Genomic DNA, 21,023 nt, shown 5'->3' on the forward strand with positions numbered 1-21,023 from the left:
TAGGAAATGGATACTTATTGTTTTGTATTGTTGTTTCAGGTTTTTTGTCGTTAGAAGATGTAAACTATCTCCCTATCTAAGGCGGGCTGGTAAAAGAACGGAATTTGATCAGGTCGTCGACATGACTCTTCCATCAGCAGCCTGTAAGAAAGATCCTGTAAGAAAGACTGTGAGAATTGGGCTTGTTCAGCCTGGAGAAGAGAAGGCTCCGAGGAGACCTTATTGCAGCCTTCCAGTCCCTGAAGGGGCTACAAGGAAGCTGGGGGGGACTTTTTACAAGGGCCTGTAGTGACAGGACAAGGGGTAATGGGTTTAAATTGAAAGTGGGGAGGTTTAGATTGGATATCAGGAAGAAGTTCTTCCCAGAGAGGGTGGTGAGGCACTGGAACAGGTTGCCCAGAGAAGCTGTGGATGCCCCATCCCTGGAAGTGTTCAAGGCCAGACTGGATGAGGCTTTGAGCCACCTGGTCTAGTGGAAGGTGTCCCTGCCCATGGCAGGGGGTTGGAACTAGATGGGCTTTAAGGTCCCTTCCAGCCCAGACCAGTCTGTGATTCTATGATCCTGTGTAGCTGCTACTAGACTGATCCCTCAAGTTTTTGTTAGAAACAGACTTATATACCTTCCCGTAACTGTGACCCAACAACATGCTTCAGCACGTCTCTGATGCGGAAATGTGCTTCTGGAATTCAGTAGGTAATCAGGATATTAGCATATGCTTAGACTTCACTTAAATATTTGCCTAAATAGTGGCCCGTTAACAAGTGTGCTCTGAAAAAACCTCAAACCTATACAACTGATGGGATCCTAAATACTGCAGCTGTGTTCTGATGCCTCTGATTCTCAGGTGGAATCAGTAAGGGGGTTGCTAAAGTGAAAAATCATCATGACAAGAGTTCATGACTTCTAAAACCTCAGCAAAGACTCTGGTGAGTCTGAGCAAACAGCTTGAGTGACGCACACTTTCAGCACCCGATTTTCAGAAGGACGGTGAAAACAGATAGGTATGTGCCGACCCGTCAGCGTGCGCTCATTTAGGTTTCTCTACTGGCTCCACGTGTGCCAAGCTCCACCACCTTAACGCACGCGTATGCACAGATGTGCATGTGGACAATTCGGGAACGGGTGCAAGAGGTGCACATTTAAAAATGATGTCTAAGTCTGTGTTCATAGAGCACGGAAATTCAGATCACTCTTTATCTCAGAAAACCACGCACATATTGCCATGCAAAAATCATACAGATATGAAGTTTCCTTTAAAGTCAACATTTAGAAAGGCCTTAAAGGTGAAGAAATTCAGAATTTGTACTCGGGCACCAAATTTCCAGCCTTGAGGAAGCTTCTGGATCAGACTGATAAACCATTACTTGGCAGCCTCTATTTTTTGGTGCTGGTGGTTGGCTAGATGCAGGGGGGGATTGGTTTTGTTTCAGTACAAATCAGTCTAGGAGGGACTCATGTTTGGACACCAAAACTGTGATTTTTACTTCTAAATCCTAGTAAATACTGTTAAGTATCTTGCCATAAATAACTGGTCAAGTTTCACGTAACCAGGAGAAAGCAACGTCTAAATCAGCTGTAGGTACCTAAGTGGGCGCTGGTACCTCAGCGGGGTTCTCTCACTGGAATTCTATTGGCTGAGCCGTAACCATGCCTTCCAACTACCCTGACCTTTGCGTATGCAAGCCAGATTCCTACTGATGTGCTTATGTTTACACGCTCTTTTGTTTGCAATTCCAATTTTAAATCATACCTATTATAAAGTCTCAAATATATACTACCCCTTGTAGCTTCTGGATTCAATGAAATTAGATATATTAGAAATATATATTAGTAATTGGTAAAGTAAAACTGCATTCAGCTTGGTACTTGCTAGAAATTAATCATAATCGGCTTTATATAGCTTGTTAAAAGACTAAATGAGAAGACTTTAATCCAAACCAGGTGGTTTTTTCTCTCTTAGGTACAAAGATGTGTAACAGCCAAATTTCATCTAATACAAAAGAGAGTTTTTTTCCTCCTTTATCTTTTCCTCCCTCTGAAGTGTTTGCACATGTTGTGAACAGCAGGGCAGAGAGGAGGGCAAGAAGACAATCAAACCCTGCACAATGACTTCTTTGGGTTTGTTACTGGAACGTGACAGTATGGGCTAGAACCCCTGACACATACACTGAGAGGACTGTTCCAGGGCGCAGCTAACAATAGATGAATTTCCACCAAGCCAAGTCTAAATGGAAGGAAGTCTCCAGAGCCCTAATGGGAAGTCAAGGAAAGCATGAACACACCCCATTCCCCAAAGCTAACAGCCTTTAATCACATGCAGGAAAATTCCCAACCCTCACCTGCTTCCACTTGATATGAGGTGGACGAACATTTCTTTACGCACAAAAATACAAAGTGAGAAATAAGCAAAAGCTGAGGAAACCACACTGAACTACAGACATCTGCAACAGGCCAACGCAGGTTGAATTCTTCCTTCCTGCAGAGGCATGATGCAAGCCGATGCTGACAGATGATGCCCACACGCACCCCAAGAGCTCGGCAAGCACCGCGCCTGGCGAGTATGTGGCTTGTCAGAGCCAGAGGATGTGTGGCTATTCCATCGCTCCTTGCAGGCAGATCGCACGCTATCCCTGTATGAGCATGCTGTGGCTGGTCTCGGGGGAGGCTGAAGTACTCATCGTTGTGCAAACCAACAGTGTTATTTCCTCACCCTGCAGTGAGCACATGGGGCTTATGCCACTTACAAATGGGGAGTAAAACACTGGGTTTGTTCTCTTGTCAGTTGACAGCTGCACAAGGGCCACCCATTTTTGACAAAACAGAATGAGCAAAGCGAGCAGAAAGAGTAGAAAGTGAGTAGAAGAGCGAAGTGTGTATTGCCAGCTCCTGAAATGTCAAGTCCAGAGGTGCTTGGGGCAGTGTCACCACTAGACTGGTCAGTCTCTGAGGTCTTGAGAAAGAGAAGCCAACGTATAAGAGAGAAAAAAAACCCCAGCAAGGCTGCGGGATGTACAGGAAAGCAAGAATCCTTTGACTAACAGAACTTAGAGAATAAGCAGCAAGACTTTGATTCCTAGTACTGCCACTTCTCTGTCTTCTGGCTCAAGAGCCTATGGTGTAAAGTACACCTCACTGGGTCCTACCCTGCATGTCCCCTGGTCTCCTGTGTGAGAACTTCCTCCCTGATGCCTTTTATCAGAGAGGAGACAAAGGTGAAGCACGTGTTTTGCTAGGGCCCAGAGAAGGCTGGAGGGGAAGGAGAGAATGGCTTTCTTCCAAACTGGTCACAGTAAAGCTGTTCACCAGTGACAACAAAACAGAGTTAGCACCGACAGTAGGGTGTTCATCTGCTGACAGTACAATCAGCCACACTGGGTTTTTCACCCCCTCCCCCCCCACGGTAACGTTTGGGTATGCCCTTGAATGCTCCTTGGACTTGACTTCTTTTTACACGGGCTCTTCTCCTCTGCTTATTTCTTTACCTTTGGGTTTGTTTCGACAAGTAGCTGAATTCTCCCAAGTACGACCCCTCACAGTACCAGAACGAAGGTGGCATTCACAACTCCTGCAACTCTTAGTAATGTAATTTAAACACTCATCTTCCATAAATTTACAGAAGGATGTTAAATGCTGCTACTTCAGTTACCATCAGCGGGTCCTGAAGCTAATCTGCCCCACGGTGGAAAGGAGGGGGAATGGAGGCAGTACCGCTGGGCACTGCTCTGTTTTTCCTTCCTCCTTCATAAGGGAAGCTCCTGTAGCCTGAATCTTTCTCACAAGATTTTGGAGAGGTTTCAGCTCCTCAGTGAGCTGTTAATGGTATTTCACAGCCAACTTCCTGAGTGCTGCCTTACATCATCTAAATACTTGTTGCAGTGAGGTCACAGATATTTCAACCTTGTTCACAAGTCTGAAAGACCATGAGCGTTAAGAGAAAATAGCCACAGCCGTGTAAGCTGCAGGGTCTGCGTCCTGGCACTACTGCCAGCTATTCTAAAGCCTTCCGGGAGCTAGATCGATCAGCCGGCAGGGTACGAACAAAATTAGAGAAATAGCAAGGTTTGCATTCTGGAGGGAAACTAAGGCTGTGCAAGGAAATCCTCTCATTTCTTGTGCTCCGTTGCTCCTTACTGTGGGCTTGTTCCTTTCTCCAAAGTGGATCAGTGTAGAAATATGGAGGCAACTTTAAGAGTGCTAAACTAATTTTTAACGAGCATATTTGCAGTAATATTTGCAACACCCAAACCCTCTGATGCCAAAAGCTCACAAATCCAGTACTGGGAAACAGGAAAAACAGGACTACGAGGAAAGCCAGGACAAAATACGGAGTAAATCAGGACAAAAGATGAAGTAAACCAGACAAGGGCACTCACAAAAAGGCACTCGGAGAGAGGGACAATTCAGCGTTTTGGTTTTTTGCTTTCCCAGCTACCTTTTCTGAGGACTTCCCTGAGTACTAGATAATGCTAAGAGGATGCCGCTATACACAATTTTTGGTTCAAATCACGTGCTGCCTTAAAACACTATGCAAGCACACTAGTGGATGCTTGTGAAAACTTGAACAACAACAAAAAAAATCACTCAGGCCACAGACTTAATTCCATATCACGTTTCATCGTTACAGCACAGCAAACGAGATTGTTTACCCTTAACTGCTGAAACTGTTCATTATTACTGCCAAGCCTGTTGACACACAAAATTTAGATGGTGTTTCTGCTGTATTTTCACTGCTGGTGATTCCCCAGTAAGACATTCCAGCCTCTTCCCGTGCACACAACTTTCAAGAGGACAAAGTTTTACATTTTTCTGTTGTAGTCAAAGCAACAGCATCCCTTAACCCACCTTCACCTTTCCAGTGGTCACATTCATGCCAAGCATGCAGAAATCCGCTGGCATTTTACCTGGTGAGGTACGGAAGCGACACTGTCCGGTCATCGGATCATACTCCTGGTTTTCATCAGAGCACAGGCACAGGAAGGAACCATCAACATTTTCACAGAGGGCTTCGCCACATACTCCACTCAGCATTTCACATTCATTCACATCTGGGGGAGAAATGCAAAACATACCTCAATTCAGACCCATTACTGACAGCTTGTTCTTTTATCTGCTGGATCTGTGCCGATACTCTCTGCCAGGTTACAGATGCGATCTCGGGGGAAGGATTAATAATTCACTAATACCTAAGTGGATTCATAAACAGGTAGTCAGCCCTTTGAAATAAAGGCCCCAGAAGCCACGCTACGGTTTAATAGGCTGTTGGTGCTGACTAGGTGCTGCTTGTAGACCAGAACACACTCGCATTTTTTTCAGGGTCTCTTTCTCAAATACCTGCGCTTTTTTTATACCCTTTTCTTGGTAAAATAATACTACTACTAATGATAAAATTATGTAATGAAAAGGAAAACAACAAGAAAAAAAAAGATACAACCACTCATGACTCACTGACTGCTGCCCAGCCAGTCCCTGAGCAGTGAGAGCCACAGTGAGTGAGCCAGAGCCCGAGACACCTGAGAGCAAAAGCCAACTCCCCTCAGCTTATGTACTGAGCATGACACCTTACGGCGTGACATGTCCCTTTGGTCAGCTTGGGTCAGCTGTCCTGGCTGTGTCCCCTCCCAGCTTCTTGCAGAGAAGAGGCTGGGAACGCAGGGGCAGTATGGGAAACTGAAAACGTCCTTGGTTTAACGTGAACATGGCTTAGCAGCAACTAACACCATTAGTATGTTGTCAATATTCTTCTCAGCACAAATCCAAAACACGGCCTTGTCGTAGCTACTGCGAAGGCAGTTAACTCTGTGCCAACTCAAAGCAGCACATCCAGGAAGAATGAGTATGTCGTCATATGGCTTAATATTGATTTTTGTGTATTTTCACATGAACATACATTTTAACTTACTCTTTGCTCAGCACCTTTAAAATTTACCTAATCTTTATCTTTTTACTGCTTTCTCATCCTAAGGAGTGTCTTCTTTGTGGAAGGTTGCCTGGCCATGAACTAGAGACTTACCTTTTCCTAAAACTGTTTTGGTAGATAACTGGCATCAAAATTTGTAAGAGTATTTTGTATTATATGGTGTATACAAGGAAAAAACTCTGACATTTTATGGTGCAGAATCCCTTCACTAGTAACTCAAAATGAAATTTAGTTTCACACCATCTTTTGCTTTCTTTCGTTTGTTTTTCTTTCTTGGCTTCATTTGTTTTCATGCAAAGAGGTACACTGATACGATGCAAACTAAGTGCCAAATGGCATAAAGAATTTTGTAAGAAAACTATTTCATGTATTAGAAAACACATACAAACACTTCTGTACAATTTTCAACTCCTCCTCTCTGCTTGGTATTCCATTTAGGTCTCTGATCTGGAAAATGTGTTTCATCCAGAGCCTGGCTAGAAGAAACTGCTTAATAAATACCTTTCCTTGATCTGGTATTAATTGTACATTAGAGACTTGGGCTGCCTCAGATGGTTCTCAAGTCCAGCCATTACTATTAACAACTGAGCTGGAAACCTCTTACTCCCAAGACAAACATGCAGTATTTATGCAGTCACAGAAATCCCACATCTTTTCAGGGTGATAGGTGCCTTCCCCGAAGCCAGCGTCACCCTCTGTTCACCCACCATGGGCCTAGGGAGGTGTGCCATCTAATTCGGGCTGGCATACCGCATGCCAGACGTTACTTCCTGTAGGGGTAGCACTGAGTTCTGGCTGTTCAGCTAAGGAACTAGACAGATGTTGAACTTAAATCGGCTGAAGCATTACATTCTATCTAGTATGATTTAGATTTGTGACGTGCAGAAATAGTGGGCTTTCTTAGGTTTTTTTACAGAGATAAAATGAGCGTCTCGGCTTCTTCGCTGTTGGTTTGCATTCCATTCTAGTAACAGGTTCTGAACAAAGGGATACACGTTAAGTTTCCATCTGGCACAAAGTTCAGTAAGTAAAGCACAGCTCAACCTTCTTTTACTAGCAAGTGGTACAAAACTTTAACAAAAAATGATGGGAAAGAAAAATGTTCTTGTGGAGAAGGGCATTTTGCTCATAGGCTGCTTCTGGCTCACCAGAACCTCGCTGGAATGACTACTTGCACCTAAGAACTCACCCGTACATCCTTGCCCATCCTGCGTGTCTTGATACCCTTGGTAACACAGGCAGCGGTAAGAGCCATCCATGTTTTCACAGAACCCGTGACTGCCACAGGCTGTGCTGTTCGCGCATTCGTCAACATCTGCAAGGAAGAATTTGAACATCAGACAGGCCTGTGTGACAGAGACAGACACTCGTGAAGCGTGCAGGGAAACAACAGTCGGGCCAGTTTTGCAAACAGATGCAGGGACGTCCCTCTATACGCTGGGAAGGAAGACACAAAGGACAAGACACAAATTCACTGTAACCACACACACCATTCAAGGAACTGTTTCAGTGTTAACTTTGCAGGAATTACGTCAGACAAGAGTTTAGGACAACCGTCTCCCATCCATTTCACCAACTCTGCCACTCGTGGCCTGATGCTACATACCACAGAGTAAGCCATCGTTTAAATACGACCATCTCTCTGACCTAGAGATCCTGCCAGAGCAGCATTACACAGTCAACAACGCGTGTGAAACCAAACCCCCTGTGCCAACAAGAGCTCAAGGGTGTGGTTGCATCCCTCGTGCAGAAGTGCCACACAGATCGTATTCTGGCTCTCAGCACAGAAGAGAAATCCATGGTGCATGTGGTAAATATCTGTGGATGTCTGAGCCTTCTGGCTTTAATCCCCTAAGCTTACACATACGAATAATCATACTCAGGTAGGCAGATTAATTACAATGCCTGCATCTACAGGCCCTTTCGTTTGGCATTCCCTTTTGTGGTCTGCTGGCCCTACGAGTCATCTGCATGAGTAAGTCTGTCTTTGAGTCTGCTGCCCATCAGCCTGTAATGAAGCAGAGCTGCTGGTGGCAGAACGTGGTTTATTTTTGTAGGTGTATGACAAGGGCTAGGAATGTATTTTTTTAAATTCACTCAAAGTCCCAAACCCAAGACCCGTGGTGTGTTTTTCAGGAGGAAGATCGTTAACTGACTCTGGGAACCTACCAGAATACTAGGATTAGTAGTTTGAAGCAGAAAAATTACTGCTGTATTTTTTTCCTAGAAACCATTAAGTAAGGTTGCTGCCTGCTTGGAATTGCCTTCTGCAATATGCCTCAGGGGTAACTGCATTTTAACTGGTGAATAAAGGGATTCTTTATCTGGGTACTAGCTACTACAGTTAATTCTGAGATGTTTGGAGGGATGGTGTGTGTCTTGCCAAGTAACCGTTATGCCTGGTGGAGCCCTTCTTTCCTGGAGATGGCTGAACACCTGCCTGCCATGAGAAGTCGTGAATGAATTCTGTGTTTTGCTTTGGTTGCGTGCGTGGCTTTTGTTTTACCTATGAAACCATCTTTATCTCAACCCACACATTTTCTCTCAGCCTTCTGATTCTCTCCCCCATCCTACCAGGGGGAGTAAGCAAGCGACTCGTGCGGTGCGCAGTTGCTGGCTGGGTTAAACCCCAACACCAAGCTATCCAACTTGGGCAGCACCTCGTCACCACCCACGCAGGTTACCTGTTGTGCTGCCCTCTTGATCCCCAAGTGCTTGAACCCATGCTTACATGCTTCTGTCTGCCTCAGGGAGAGGGTCTGAACCAGTTCAGAATGGCATATAGATTTTTAACACCAGAAGAGACTACCCACATCCTCTTAAATAGGTTAACAAAACATCCCTGGCAACTTCTGTACCAATGGAGTAAATTGTGGAATTTTAACATCTTTTTCAGAAGGGCATCTAATTTCACTTTAGGATGTTTAAGTGATGGAAAACTCACCTCTTCTCCTACTGAACTGATCCGCTGGTTAACAACCTTCAGCTAAAATACAAAATTCATGCCAAAACTGTAGGTACTACATACACCAAAATCTAGCAGACATATGAGAGCATAATTGATAATTATAAAAAAGTGCTTGCAGATGGAACTGGCAGAGTCATTTATTTGGTTTGTTGGTTTTGTCACTGAAGGTTTTAATGGTCTTATATCTTGCTTTATTAAACAAAGGAAAAATATTGAAGGAATTAATCTGAGAAAGGGTTATTTGTATTTGGCAAAGAACACAAGAGCTAGTATGCTCATTCTTAAGGCACTGAATGTGAAAACTTGGGTGGTTTCCACGTACTGAACTTACTGAAAGCTACCACAGACCCTTCCCAGTAGAATTAACTCAGCAACAAGAGTCATCCATGTAACTGCATGAGGGACACTGTCCAAGGTGAAAGGTCAAGTATTACCTTTGGTACTCACTCCCTTCATCACAGTGACAGAGTTATAAACAGATGGAGATACTGGGAGGAGGAAGATACAAGTTCCTTATGGTTGTTTTTCTGGTCCCTCCCTCTTGCTGCTCTGCATTATACCTGCATAACGTATCTTGTTTAGTCTCATGATCATCAGAGTTTCACATCTGACCAGTTTTCTGGTCAAAAAGTCTGCACACTCTCTATCTTATTCAGAAAATCCGGTTAAGGAAAGTTAAGAAAAGGAATTAAAAATAAGTGAACAATGGTGGATTGACAATCAGGAATTTAAGACAACAGACAACAATGCAGCATTTGTATTTTCTTCAGTGACCAACTGTAGTTTAGTAACAAAGGTTCTTTAGCCACAGGACACTTACTCTGTTAAAAGACCAGACAGAGAAAACTACAACGGGAGGCTTTAGAATACCTAAATTACACTGTTTCTCTTGCTTAATAGCTAAATGCTAAGGAAACGGATAGGGGAATGGATCAGGCAGCTGGTTGTCCAAAGGTAAACTAAGGTCATTGACTGCAGAAACAAAACTTGTGAGTGTAGGAAGTGTCCTAATTTAGCATATAACATAGCCACAGAAGACAGTTTTGTTTTTAAAAAGTACACAGTCTGAACATGACTGGATCTTTCAGTGTATGGGAAATTACAGAGAAGGTCCAAGCACCAAATATTTTCCCTTGTCTAGACAGCTCACTCAAAGGACTCCTGTTTTACAGCCGGAAAGGGCATTTCTTTCTCTAATCACCCTGTAAAGCACGAGGCTTCTAATCGGCGATTCTCTTGCTATATGGAGACAAAGCAAGGGGAGAAACGAAATATGAAACTAATATATCCTGTGTCTACACAGTGACTAAAGCAGGTCTCTGTAATTATGACCTGGGTCAGAACTCGTGACTCAGTGCTGCCTGCTTTAATCAAAACTCCTTTGCCCTAACATCATCAGGATCTAAAGAAAGGCAAAACACGCGTGCACTCAAGCGCGCTCCTATTCAGCTCAACGCTGCCTTCCTGTTCGCTGCCGGCCCGTGCGAGGTGAAGGCACACTTAACCTCAGGTGTGACACTTAAATCTCACCGAAATCTGCGTCCACGGCAAAGCGTCTGCAAGAGGAACCGATCCCGAGGACAGTTCTGTACAGTGCTTAGGAGAGCAGCGCTCGGATTCTGAGACTTCAGGGCTGCCCGTAACACCCATATATAAAACTCGCTGTCATGAGAAAATGAGCCAAGTGAGTATCTGAATAAAGACTTGGACCATCCAGAGGCAGTAATGCTGGCTGGTCATTCCAACACTGCCATGATGTGGGTACGAGAGGGTTTCTTGTTTTTCCCCGCTGTGTTCTTACTTCTCTAGCCAGCGTCCAGACAAGAAGTGGTCGATGCCCTAAAACATCTCCACAGGCAAACACGAGAAGGCTGGTGAAGTCTGCCATTGTTCACCGTCAAAACAAGACCTGTGCTGGTTTAAGCCATGACAGGAAGGTAGCTCAGAGGGGCACACTCTGGAGATGCATACCTCAACCTACGTTTGGCAGAAGGCTGGGCATTCTTACTTCGGTATTTAACCAGAGATTTGGTGAAGCTGTGAGGTTGCCTACTGCATAAAATTTACTCCACGGAGCAGCTCATAGTGTGCCCCAAAAGGAGTCCCAGACTTACCATACCCTTTCCCTCAAGCTGCCTTGTCTTTGTTTCGGTTGCGATGCGCAGTTGCAGCCAACATCTACGCTCTTCAAACGCCTTTGGCGGCAGAGGTAACAGCTGTGCACCGCTCACAGCTCTGCTCTTCGGTTCCCTGATGCTCAGGCTTCATAGCTACGCAGTCACCTTAAACGCTGGACAATGCAGCATCTTTGTGTACGGGTTTGTAAGGTATTCTTTGTTCACAGAATGATCTCTGGATGCTCTGTGCATCAGGAGCAGCAGGACACAAGGCAGTAAGCGAGGCTAAAAGAAGCAGCAGAGGTTGGAGAGCTCTGGTGGGATGCGTAGGGTTTTTGGAGTGCCTGTTGAGGCAGGCAGTGAAGCTCAGGGCTTGGAGCAGAGAGGGAAAAGGGAGGAAGCCACTGAGAGACATGGGATCGGACAGAGAAGAGGTGCTTGGGGCAGGGTACTGACTTGTGGCTTTGAGCAACCTGGTCTAGTGGAAGGTGTCCCTGCCCATGGCAGGGGGATTGGAACTAGATGGTCTTTAAGGTCCCTTCCAACCCAAACCAGTCTGTGATTCTATGATTAAGCATCAGAGAGCCTCTAACTTGAGTTTCTGCCAGCAGCTGACTAGTAGCCAGTTGGGTGAAATGGTGCCTTTACAGGAACCCCAGCGCTCGACAGGGAGCTACGGAGCAGTCCGAGAGCCTCCTGTGCAGAGACCCTGGCGCAGCCACATTGCTGAGCCTGGGGCCAGGCGGCAGTGGAATGTCACTGCTACAACAAAAGTTTGTCTACACCTTGGAAGAAGACACAGTCTCCACAGCTTACTTCAGTTTACTTTGGCTCACGGCCATGAAAGCTCCATACCAGAACTGAACCACATGGGGTTCTTCGATGTTTTATGTTGTTGTTGTTTCTGACTTGAAAAAAAAGAGAGTCAAACTCGTACCAAAACCAGCCTGGAGATATGGAAAATCTGCTCCCCAGGTACAGAGATGCATCTGAATCCAGCAAAATTTCCTCAGGTTCTTTCTCTGATGGTATAAACAGTTATTCTCACTCACTTAACTACAAGTAAATTCGCAGAGGCACCTAGTGTAAAGATCAGTAGCTCCTGCAGCTTGAAGCCACATCCCTTCTCAGTACCTGGAATGTCCCATGTTCCTTTTGTTTCCGATCCTTTTTGTTTCGTCTTGCTTTTTCGAGTGAAGCTGACACCACTGCAAATATTAATGCTGACACCATCAGTGCTCCCTTTAAACGTGTTTTTTCAACTCTAGAACGGCTTCTGTTAAGATGACAGAGTGGAGAAACTAGTCGTGGCAGAAAAGGAGCGCCGCTGATGCCGCTTCGGAAGACTAGAAGTACCCTGGCTTTGCCAAGTTATTAAAATACTTTTCCAAGTGCTGAAGATGAAGTCTGATCTGTATTCCATACACACCACCAAGTACTTGCAAGGCACGCTCAACTGGTTTTGTACTTGTTTTATTCTTCATTAAAAAGTTCCAAAACTAGGCACAATCCTGGAAATAAGATCTTGTGATTTCATCCTTCTCTATTTAGCAAATTTTGGCTTTTTTGTTCTAATGGAGATTAACTTTGCACTACTTCATCCTATGCGACGGCAACCCTTCTCAGGGACTGTGCTACTCTGTTAACTGCCGGAGATCCAGAGGGGCTCATGCTTTCCGATACACCCCCTACAACTAGATGCCACCGAGTGATTTTTTTTCCCAAGTTGTGTTTCTATTCAGTTCTGCCTTTTTTAATTCCTGAGAGTTTGATTTCAAAGGTTAATAAGTGTTCTCCTAACTCTGGTTTGGAACAGAGTGTTTGGTTTCTCCCCAGAGCTGGCTGCATTCTTCTCTGACCACTTCTTTGGTTTTTTGGCTGTGCTCAGCAATGAGGCAAAACACCTGCTGCTACTTTCCTCGCACGGAAATGAAAGATATTTAACCATATCCTTCCTAACCACTGGGTGCAATGTGCACATGCTGCCGAGAGGGTCCGTGTCCGTGCTTTGGAATCATCCCCTTCACCTGACATCACAAAATCCTGCCTTGTCCTTCAGTTACTGGCATTATTCAGGTTTGCTCTCCAGCCCACTTGACCAGGCTTTTGTCTTGGCAGCAAGAGAAAGTTTCTCTCACCTTGCGCCACAATTACGAAATAACTGTTTAGAGAAGAAAAAGCACCAGCAATACTGCAGGATTTTTTTAAGTTATCAGTAACAATTAAAGCACAAATAGTGAGTTTGATGTCATTCTATATCTAAACATACAGCAGTTACTCCCTTACATCAGCGGAACAGTACTACTGCCACAGCGTGTTTCATTTCATTGGATACCAGATGGCTGACGGTATGGCAGGTTATATGCCAGCTCAAGTAATGCTGCTGGGATGTCGCTCCGCCTCTGGTAAAGGCAGGGGCAGTAACTGGCAGGCAGCAGTGTCAATACGTCTCCTCCAGTGAGCAAAGAACCTTTTCACTATCCCTAAGTGAACTGTGAGCAGAGCTGGCCCATGAAAATCCATCACGTACGGATTAACTGGCCTGTGATCTGGGATAGAGAACAGTCGCTTACTTCTTGGGTGCTTCAGACCCACTACCCATGGGTTTTAGCACCCAGCTATCATCTGCTCGATGCTCCTCCTCTGCACGCATCCTGCCGGACAATTACCACAGGATTTTTTCCCCTCCTGAACTTTTCCCACAAGGCTTCTTGCCTTAACACCCATAAGAACACCCATTCTTCATCCAGTCAGGGGAATTTTTGTTTTCTGTCAGCATCACTGACTACACAAAGCCACACATCTTTGTGTCACTGAGCAGAAGCTTCCTGTTTTAAATTCCGTGCAGGAGAGTAGCATCAGTAGCAAGCGTGGCATTCCATTAGCAACAGGATATATCCTCATGCTGTAACCAAAAACCCTAGTTACACCTAAATTCTAGGCTCCTGGTTGATGTTTCCCACCAGTGTTAGTACTGGAGCAGCTTTTACAGCCCGCAGTGAAACGTACCTGTATAAGCACACCTGTGTACACGCAGGAAGAAAAAGCTGGCTGTGGCACTGTGAAGACTCCACCTCTGCCCCCGCACAGTGCCTGAGGTCCTGTCAGCATTTTACTGCAATTTCTCGCTGGAGACGCTGCCGCTGTACGGGCGCTCCATCTGCCTCTTTTTTTAAAACCTGAAGCCTCGACAAGCAAGGTTCCGTTGTGTCCCACACAGCAATGACCACATTCAGGCAGCTCGCTGCTACGGCACTTAAGCAGCTTTAAAAAGTAATCCTAAGTGTCTGTGGCAGGAAGGTCTTACCCACTGAGACTTGCCAGGAGCCCGAGTTCCACACCCACTTTACATGCATTTTATATGTATTTATTCATTACACCCTTGCTATATGATAGAAATTGTAATTTCCCGTCTATGAATAGATTTTCATATTATTACAGATGTCCACTGGTTTCATATATTTTAACTGAGGAATAACATTCCCTCATTTGCCAGTTAGGTCAGTATTCCTTCTTTTTCACCAATTTAGGTCAGTATTCCTTCTTTTTCACCTATTGGTTTTCCTCAAAAAAAACCCCAAACCCCCAATGTTAAGATAGCAAAATTACTGAAAATCAAGAAAAGTAAAATACAGCCTGTGAAAACCATTAACTCCGTTACATTGTCAATTTTGCACGCTTCCTGTTACACTACTTGCAATTCCCACAGCAACACGGCGCCCCGCGCATTTACGAGACGGAAGAACCAAGGGCCCTTTGGTGGCAGACTGACATCATGGTTTTGGGGTATTAGGCCCAAACTGACTGCTTTTCTCCCCCAGCCAATAACAGCACATCAACAGGAATGCATTTTTGTGACTTGCCTCACCTTCACACGTGCGGCCATCGGCAGAGAGAGAAAAGCCCCGCTCACATATGCACTGGTAGGAACCATCCGTGTTCAGACACTCCCCGTGAGGCGAGCAGAGGTCAGATCTCTCGCACTCATTGATATCTGAAAACACAGAGACATTAACAGCTTTGCAAACCATCACACCCTTAACGTCAAGTTCAATTAGCCTTAAAAGCAGCTTTTATTTCCACCGGCTATGTACACAAGCTGTGTAAGTGGGGCTCCTTCTCCAGAGTAACCAAACCTTCCGGGATCGTTCTTCAGCTCTGTATGGGGATGGGTATGTTCCCTGTGCCACCCTCTGCGATGAGGGTGCTTTGTGAGATGTAATGCATCTTCTTTAACTGAAAGCCAAATGGGGGATTTTTGCCGCAGGGAAAGGGGGCAGGGGAATGGTCCCGGAAGGTTGCTATGCAGAAGTCTGCCATGGTTTTTGCTTTTGTTCAAACTTGGAAAAGCATTTTTCAAACACCGCCTTTCAAACTGGTGAATCTGAAACAGAAGCGTTTCTTTCTGGCTGACGTCTCAACAACAAAACCTGCCCTCAGAACCGAAGGGCCACATTCATTCCTTACCGAGGGGCCACTTTCACATGAATTACCATTCACACTGTAACTGCTCTTTTGTACTTTGCTTTACAAAAACCTGTTAAGGAGTTTTTAGTACCATGCTGAGATCAAACACAGCTTTACAACCAAAATTCACGCATGTAGCTCATTCACCCCTCAGCACCCACTAGAATTCTTTATTCTTACTCTGTCCTTTGTCACTTAAGATTCTGGCCATTGTTACAGCCACAGAAAAATTTGTCAAAGCAGACAAGAATTCTGACCGCCTAGAGAAAATATGATTTCAGTCCCATCATTTCAAGACCCATGGCATCCATTATAGCATTCTCTTTAGATACAGACTGATTCTGTCCTGTGTGTAAAACCTTCTACGCCAGAGTCCGGAGGTCATGGCACAGCATGTGGAAAGAGCAGAGGCAGCTCAGGGAAGGGTCGCACCTGCACGAGGTGCACAGGGGAAAGTCAGCGCGCTGCGCTTCACAGACCACCTGCGTGTCTAAAGCTCTCTCTGAACTCAGAGTAAACGCAGTGCAACGACACGCTTCCTGCAGTGCTCTGAAAGTCAGCAACGGTGGGTGACCAGCAACAACAAGGACAGTACGCTACCTTCTCAGGACCCACACTGTTCTCAGGACTAAGCTGTCAGTTTCTTCAAACAGCCAGAAAAATACTGGAAACCAAACCTGCCGATGACGCAAGGTACAAGGATGTATTAAAAGGCAGGAAAACAAAATTAACAATACTAGGGAAATGGAGCACAATTCATCTGACAGAGCAAACTGCACCATTTCTAATGTTTCAGACCCTTTTCAACTTAGCTCCTTACCAAAACGCATGTTCCTAATTTCTAGGCTAGTCCAGATTCAACGTGCAGACACCGCATTCTGTGGTAAACGTCCCGGTTTAATTCAATGGCACTCTACTTTCAGTTATGGTTTCCTTTGGAGGTGTGAGGCTATGATCAAGTCACCTCTCTTTTTTTTCCTTCAACAAAAGAAGCAGGCTAAAAGCATTCCGTCCTTCCCCCAGGCCAGCAGCTTTTTGGAGCTCATCTCTGACTCTCCTCAGCTGATCAGCATCCCTTTTGAATTGCCAGTGCAAAACAGAGGTAAACAAACGGCGCTGACTCCTGCCGCATGTTCTCATTTTCCAGTCTTCTGGGGAGCGCATTAGTCCCGCTGGCCACAGGGTTGCACTGGAAGCTCACGTTCAGGTTACTATCTCTGACCCCAAAATCTTTCTCAGTGACTGCCCCAGAAGGAAGCCCGCTACCCTACAAGCACGTCTCAGGCTCCTTCTTTAATTCAGAGCTGGGTATATTGAAATGCATGTTGTTTGCTCATACCCAGCACAACATGTGATGAAGATCACTCTGCACTAGTGGCCTGTTATCGGGATCTTTTACCATGCCCCTAATCCCTCTCAAAATCCCTGTCCTATACTGTGTGGTTTTTCTTGCTATTACAGAATTGTGATAGAAATAACTTTCAGTCATTGAAAAATGTATCAGTTTACACCGTTCTGAAGGTGGTGTTGGAAGGTAAAGAAGTCATAGTTTACGATACAAGTATGTCTACTTTTGTCCAGTACAAAATACAGGACAAGAAAATACACTGAATATTTTAATCTTTGACAAATACAAATTCTACTGTTGCACCCTGCAACAGCTTAACAACAAGTAAAAAACCACAGTAAAAGAAGTCTAACCATGCTTAATTCTGCTAGCCAAAGGTCTCCCTTTACATCCCTCTGCTGTGACCAGCTCTTGGCGATTCTAGCTTGTCAGCATTCCTTATATCGACTCCTCCTTTCTTCCATTTGGTTAGAAATTGATCGGGCTGTTTCTCAAGAAGTTTCACTCCCCTCTACAGCAAGTTGTTATTTTTCAGCGTTGGTGGTCTCCTTTCTCAAGCGTGGCCTGACAATGGCCATGCTTTCAGGTCAGTGACTCTGACCTGAAATGATTTCCAATTTTCATTCACATTTTTCCCCATGGTGCTCATCTCAGGCAAAGGGATGACAAAAGGGACTCCTGAGGTGTGCCTGGGTGTTGTAACAACGTGGAGCTGGGATTGTTCAGGTCTAAAAGCTGGGAACTATTTTTCTGGGTTTGGCACTGCTGACTCAGCCTCAGGTAACACACTCTTCCTCCCCACCCATCTTCCACACAGCACTGCGGGCGTTTTAGAAGTGAGAGGTTTATGTAATCTGGCTGGACACTACCTGTACTGCTCTGTCACAGCACTGATTCACCAATATAGAAGGTGCTGTCAAAATAAACACTCCCAGGATTTGGGGAAATCATAGATGGTTTGGGTTGGAAGAGGCCATAAAGATCAACCCCCCTGCCATGGGCAGGGACACCTTCCACTGGTCGGGGTGCTACGTAGCACTGCATCTGCATTACTACTAATACAGATTCAAGCTGTGAGGGCTGAGATTCAGTCTCAGCAGAAATAGCTGCTCAGCACGTATTCACAGAGAGTGGTATTACGTAAGAAGAGTAAGAAAATACAACTGATGATAAACGAGTTTCTCTTCCTTAGCATGATCTGTGACTACCGTAAGTTATGCTTATGGAATTGCACATTTGTAACAACGGTCCAGGTATTTTAATAGTTATTTCATACCTTGACATCCCCTGTTCGCTATCTGCTGGAAACCATCTGGACAAGTGCATTTGTAAGACCCATCAGTATTCATGCAGTTTCCTCCACGGCAAATATCCCTGTCTTGAAGGCATTCATCAACATCTGAAATAAAAATGTAACCGAATGATTAGACTACGTAGAAATGGATGAAACTCTTAATAGTGATGCGTTTATTCTAATATAGCAACTTGAAGCAACAGTGTTGGTTAGTAACTGTGTGTGTGGGCAATCTAGTTTACCACACTTTAGAAAGTCCCTTTAATATCTTTCCTGTTATCATCAAACTTCTTGTATTTCTAGAGAGCTTAAAAATTTGAGCTTGTGTAATTTATTTGCAGCAAGCTTGTCTGATATGCACCATGTGCACCTCTAACACAAGCTGCCGTAACGGGGCTTTACACCAATCCCTCCCCTGCTGTCACGGTGACTGGGGTGTTGCAGTAGTGCAACCAACAAGACAATCCCAGCAGCTGCACAGTTGGCAGACACACACAGTGCCAACTAATGCAAATCTGTAGTTTGCCACATGCATCTTCGGACGTGTCCAGACCAGTATGCGGAGATCCCTGAGCCGGAAGCAACCCGACTCGGGCATCCCCAGAGTACAGGCAAGCCCAAGCACAGCTGGTGTGTCACACCAGCTGAGACCAAGACGTGCCTGGCAGGCTGCTCACAAACCCACCGTGTAGGCAGAAGGCTTGCAGGACAGGGCTGTGCTAAGGGCATGCAGAGGCAGTCCGTGTGCTGCAGTGCAGCCACGTCACAGGCTCTGCACCTTGGTCGCAAAGCTGAACAGCTGCTGCTGCACAGCGCTGCACCAAGGCCATAAACCCAGCTCCAGAGTCAGGGCATGCAGGGTGTCACTCCCAGCTGCCTACACAGCACCTTTCCAGCACCCAGCCTCAGGCCTGCAAACTCTGTCCTAATGACTTCACATTCACGGGATAAACATGCACAGAGAAGGGCAAGGGTCAGGATACAAACTAGATATAAAGAAATCAAATATTTCAAGAGCAGGACACTGGCACTGCCTCCACCTAAAGTCTTTTCTTCCCCAGAGGAAACAGCACAGCCGCTGTGGGTACAAGATTAACACAGCAAGTGCCCACATTCCAGTGATATCATACACTTTTGTTTCACTGCAGCTAAAGATCACAAAGTGTTTCATGACCCTGCCCCTCGTTTTAAAAGAAAACAGAAAATAAGAGAGCCAAATAGAAGCATCATCTCATAAGCAACCTTCCCCTGCCTCCACAGCGCCCTATCTCATAGTTCACTGAGTCTATTGCTCTGATAGCGCAGATAGTTTCCTTTGAAAAACAGTTATCTAAGAGTTTTTCCACTGCCTTTGATTGTTCTAACTTCTTAAGCATGGATTTCCGCTGATTAGAATTGCAATTTTTTCCTGTGTTGCAGGAAGAAATAACAGTTGTAATTAAAAAAGAGGACACGACCTCATTTCTACACTTATCTCTGGCAAGCCCACGCTATATCAGAGTGCAACTATCCTTGAGCTTTAATCTATTTGATAAAAGTAATAAATAGGGATAGCTTTCTTACGTAAATGCGTGTTATTGCAGATAAAACTGCACTTAATGCTGACAATGTTGTGACCCTTTGATAACCACATGTTTTATAGTAATTTTCAACTGAGAAATAAATTGTGGTTTATTTAAAACAGCAATTAATTTTGACTAGAAGCATGAGAAAAAAATAACGACTCCCTTGCGCCGAGTTAATGCCAAGTCTCACAACAAGAAGGCATCTTCTGCCAAATTCTGTCAAAATGCCTTATTTTCCATATAGGATGCAAACCTCCCTTTCCCTGACACAACTCTTCACAGGCCCTGTGGTTGCTGCACAAGAAGACCCAGAAAAATCAGAGACGGACTCGTGCTCGAGACATTCAGTGCTTTTTCTCACCCTTTACAGGTGCACGTCTGGAGCATTTTGGCTAGCAAACTTTCCGATGGCTCCTAGGAGAACACTGGAGCCTCCCACGCTCCAGGCAGACTCTGTTCCAGTAACCCGAGTTCCGCGAGATGTACAGTCTACACGCAAGCCCAGCTGGTGCATGTTCACGCGCCTTGTCCCCAAGACAAGGGCGATACTTGTGCGCTCACACTGTGCTCCCTCCCGTTCCGAGCAACACCGAGCAGGAAGTCTCAGCGTCACTTCATCTCAGGAACAGGAGATGCTGAAGGAGAGGGAAGGCAGAACGGCCACGCATCTGGAAGACCTCTGACTATTAGAAGTGACCTCTTTTTCTACCTGTAAGTGGCACTCGGCCCACCTGTGGATGGTATTTCCAGGCTAGTGATTTCCAAGCCGGTAACAGCAAGTCTCTGCGGGTACTGCAGAGGGGAGAAGTTCCTCAGCCTTGGATAGCAGGGCATACGGGCAGGTACATTAGGAACGGGCATATGGATTATTGCTCTCAGACAGGTATGAAGGCCTCAGTCCAGCTTCCTCATTTTCTGCAGAGTTCAGTGCAAGGATGCCTACAGACCGTGTACACTGCATGTACATGCCAGTGCACAGAACAGCGACTTGCAAATTCCTTCTACTCTTAAACAAGCGAAATACTGTGCAAAGACTTCCAGACAGAAACTTCAGCCAGAGAGCTGCAAAAAGCAAAGCTGAAGAAGAGTACAGCATCATTCTGCCAAATTCTGCAATATCCCTAGGAGTTCATACAAGTGTCTAATGATCAAACTGCTTCTTGAGCTGCTACCTTTTTAAGAAAACATATGAAGTCGAAGAAATCAATATTGAATAAACAAGCACATTTCTTACAAGTGATGTGCCAATCATAGAGGGGTTTGGGTTGGAAGGGACCTTAAAGACCATCTAGTTCCAACCCCCCTGCCATGGGCAGGGACCCCTTCCACTAGACCAGGTTGCTCAA

The 21,023-nt window shown here is 45.2% G+C and overlaps 1 protein-coding gene across 1 annotated transcript in view; it reads right to left on the bottom strand.

Moving 5' to 3' along the window:
• The window catches only part of LOC104516672 (latent-transforming growth factor beta-binding protein 1-like), a 46,976-nt gene extending 26,465 nt beyond the window's left edge, over positions 1-20,511 (bottom strand). The window contains exons 1-5 of the mRNA XM_010161087.1: positions 20,409-20,511; positions 18,095-18,217; positions 14,872-14,997; positions 7,108-7,233; positions 4,903-5,046 (exon numbers count right to left, since the gene is read on the bottom strand). Coding sequence (XP_010159389.1) covers positions 4,903-5,046; positions 7,108-7,233; positions 14,872-14,997; positions 18,095-18,217; positions 20,409-20,511 — 622 coding nt within the window. The remainder of the gene's footprint in view (positions 1-4,902; positions 5,047-7,107; positions 7,234-14,871; positions 14,998-18,094; positions 18,218-20,408) is intronic.
• Between the last annotated feature and the right edge of the window lie 512 nt (positions 20,512-21,023).

The sequence above is a fragment of the Eurypyga helias genome, unplaced genomic scaffold (genome assembly GCF_000690775.1).
Source record: "Eurypyga helias isolate BGI_N326 unplaced genomic scaffold, ASM69077v1 scaffold26800, whole genome shotgun sequence".
Taxonomy (NCBI): domain Eukaryota; kingdom Metazoa; phylum Chordata; class Aves; order Eurypygiformes; family Eurypygidae; genus Eurypyga; species Eurypyga helias.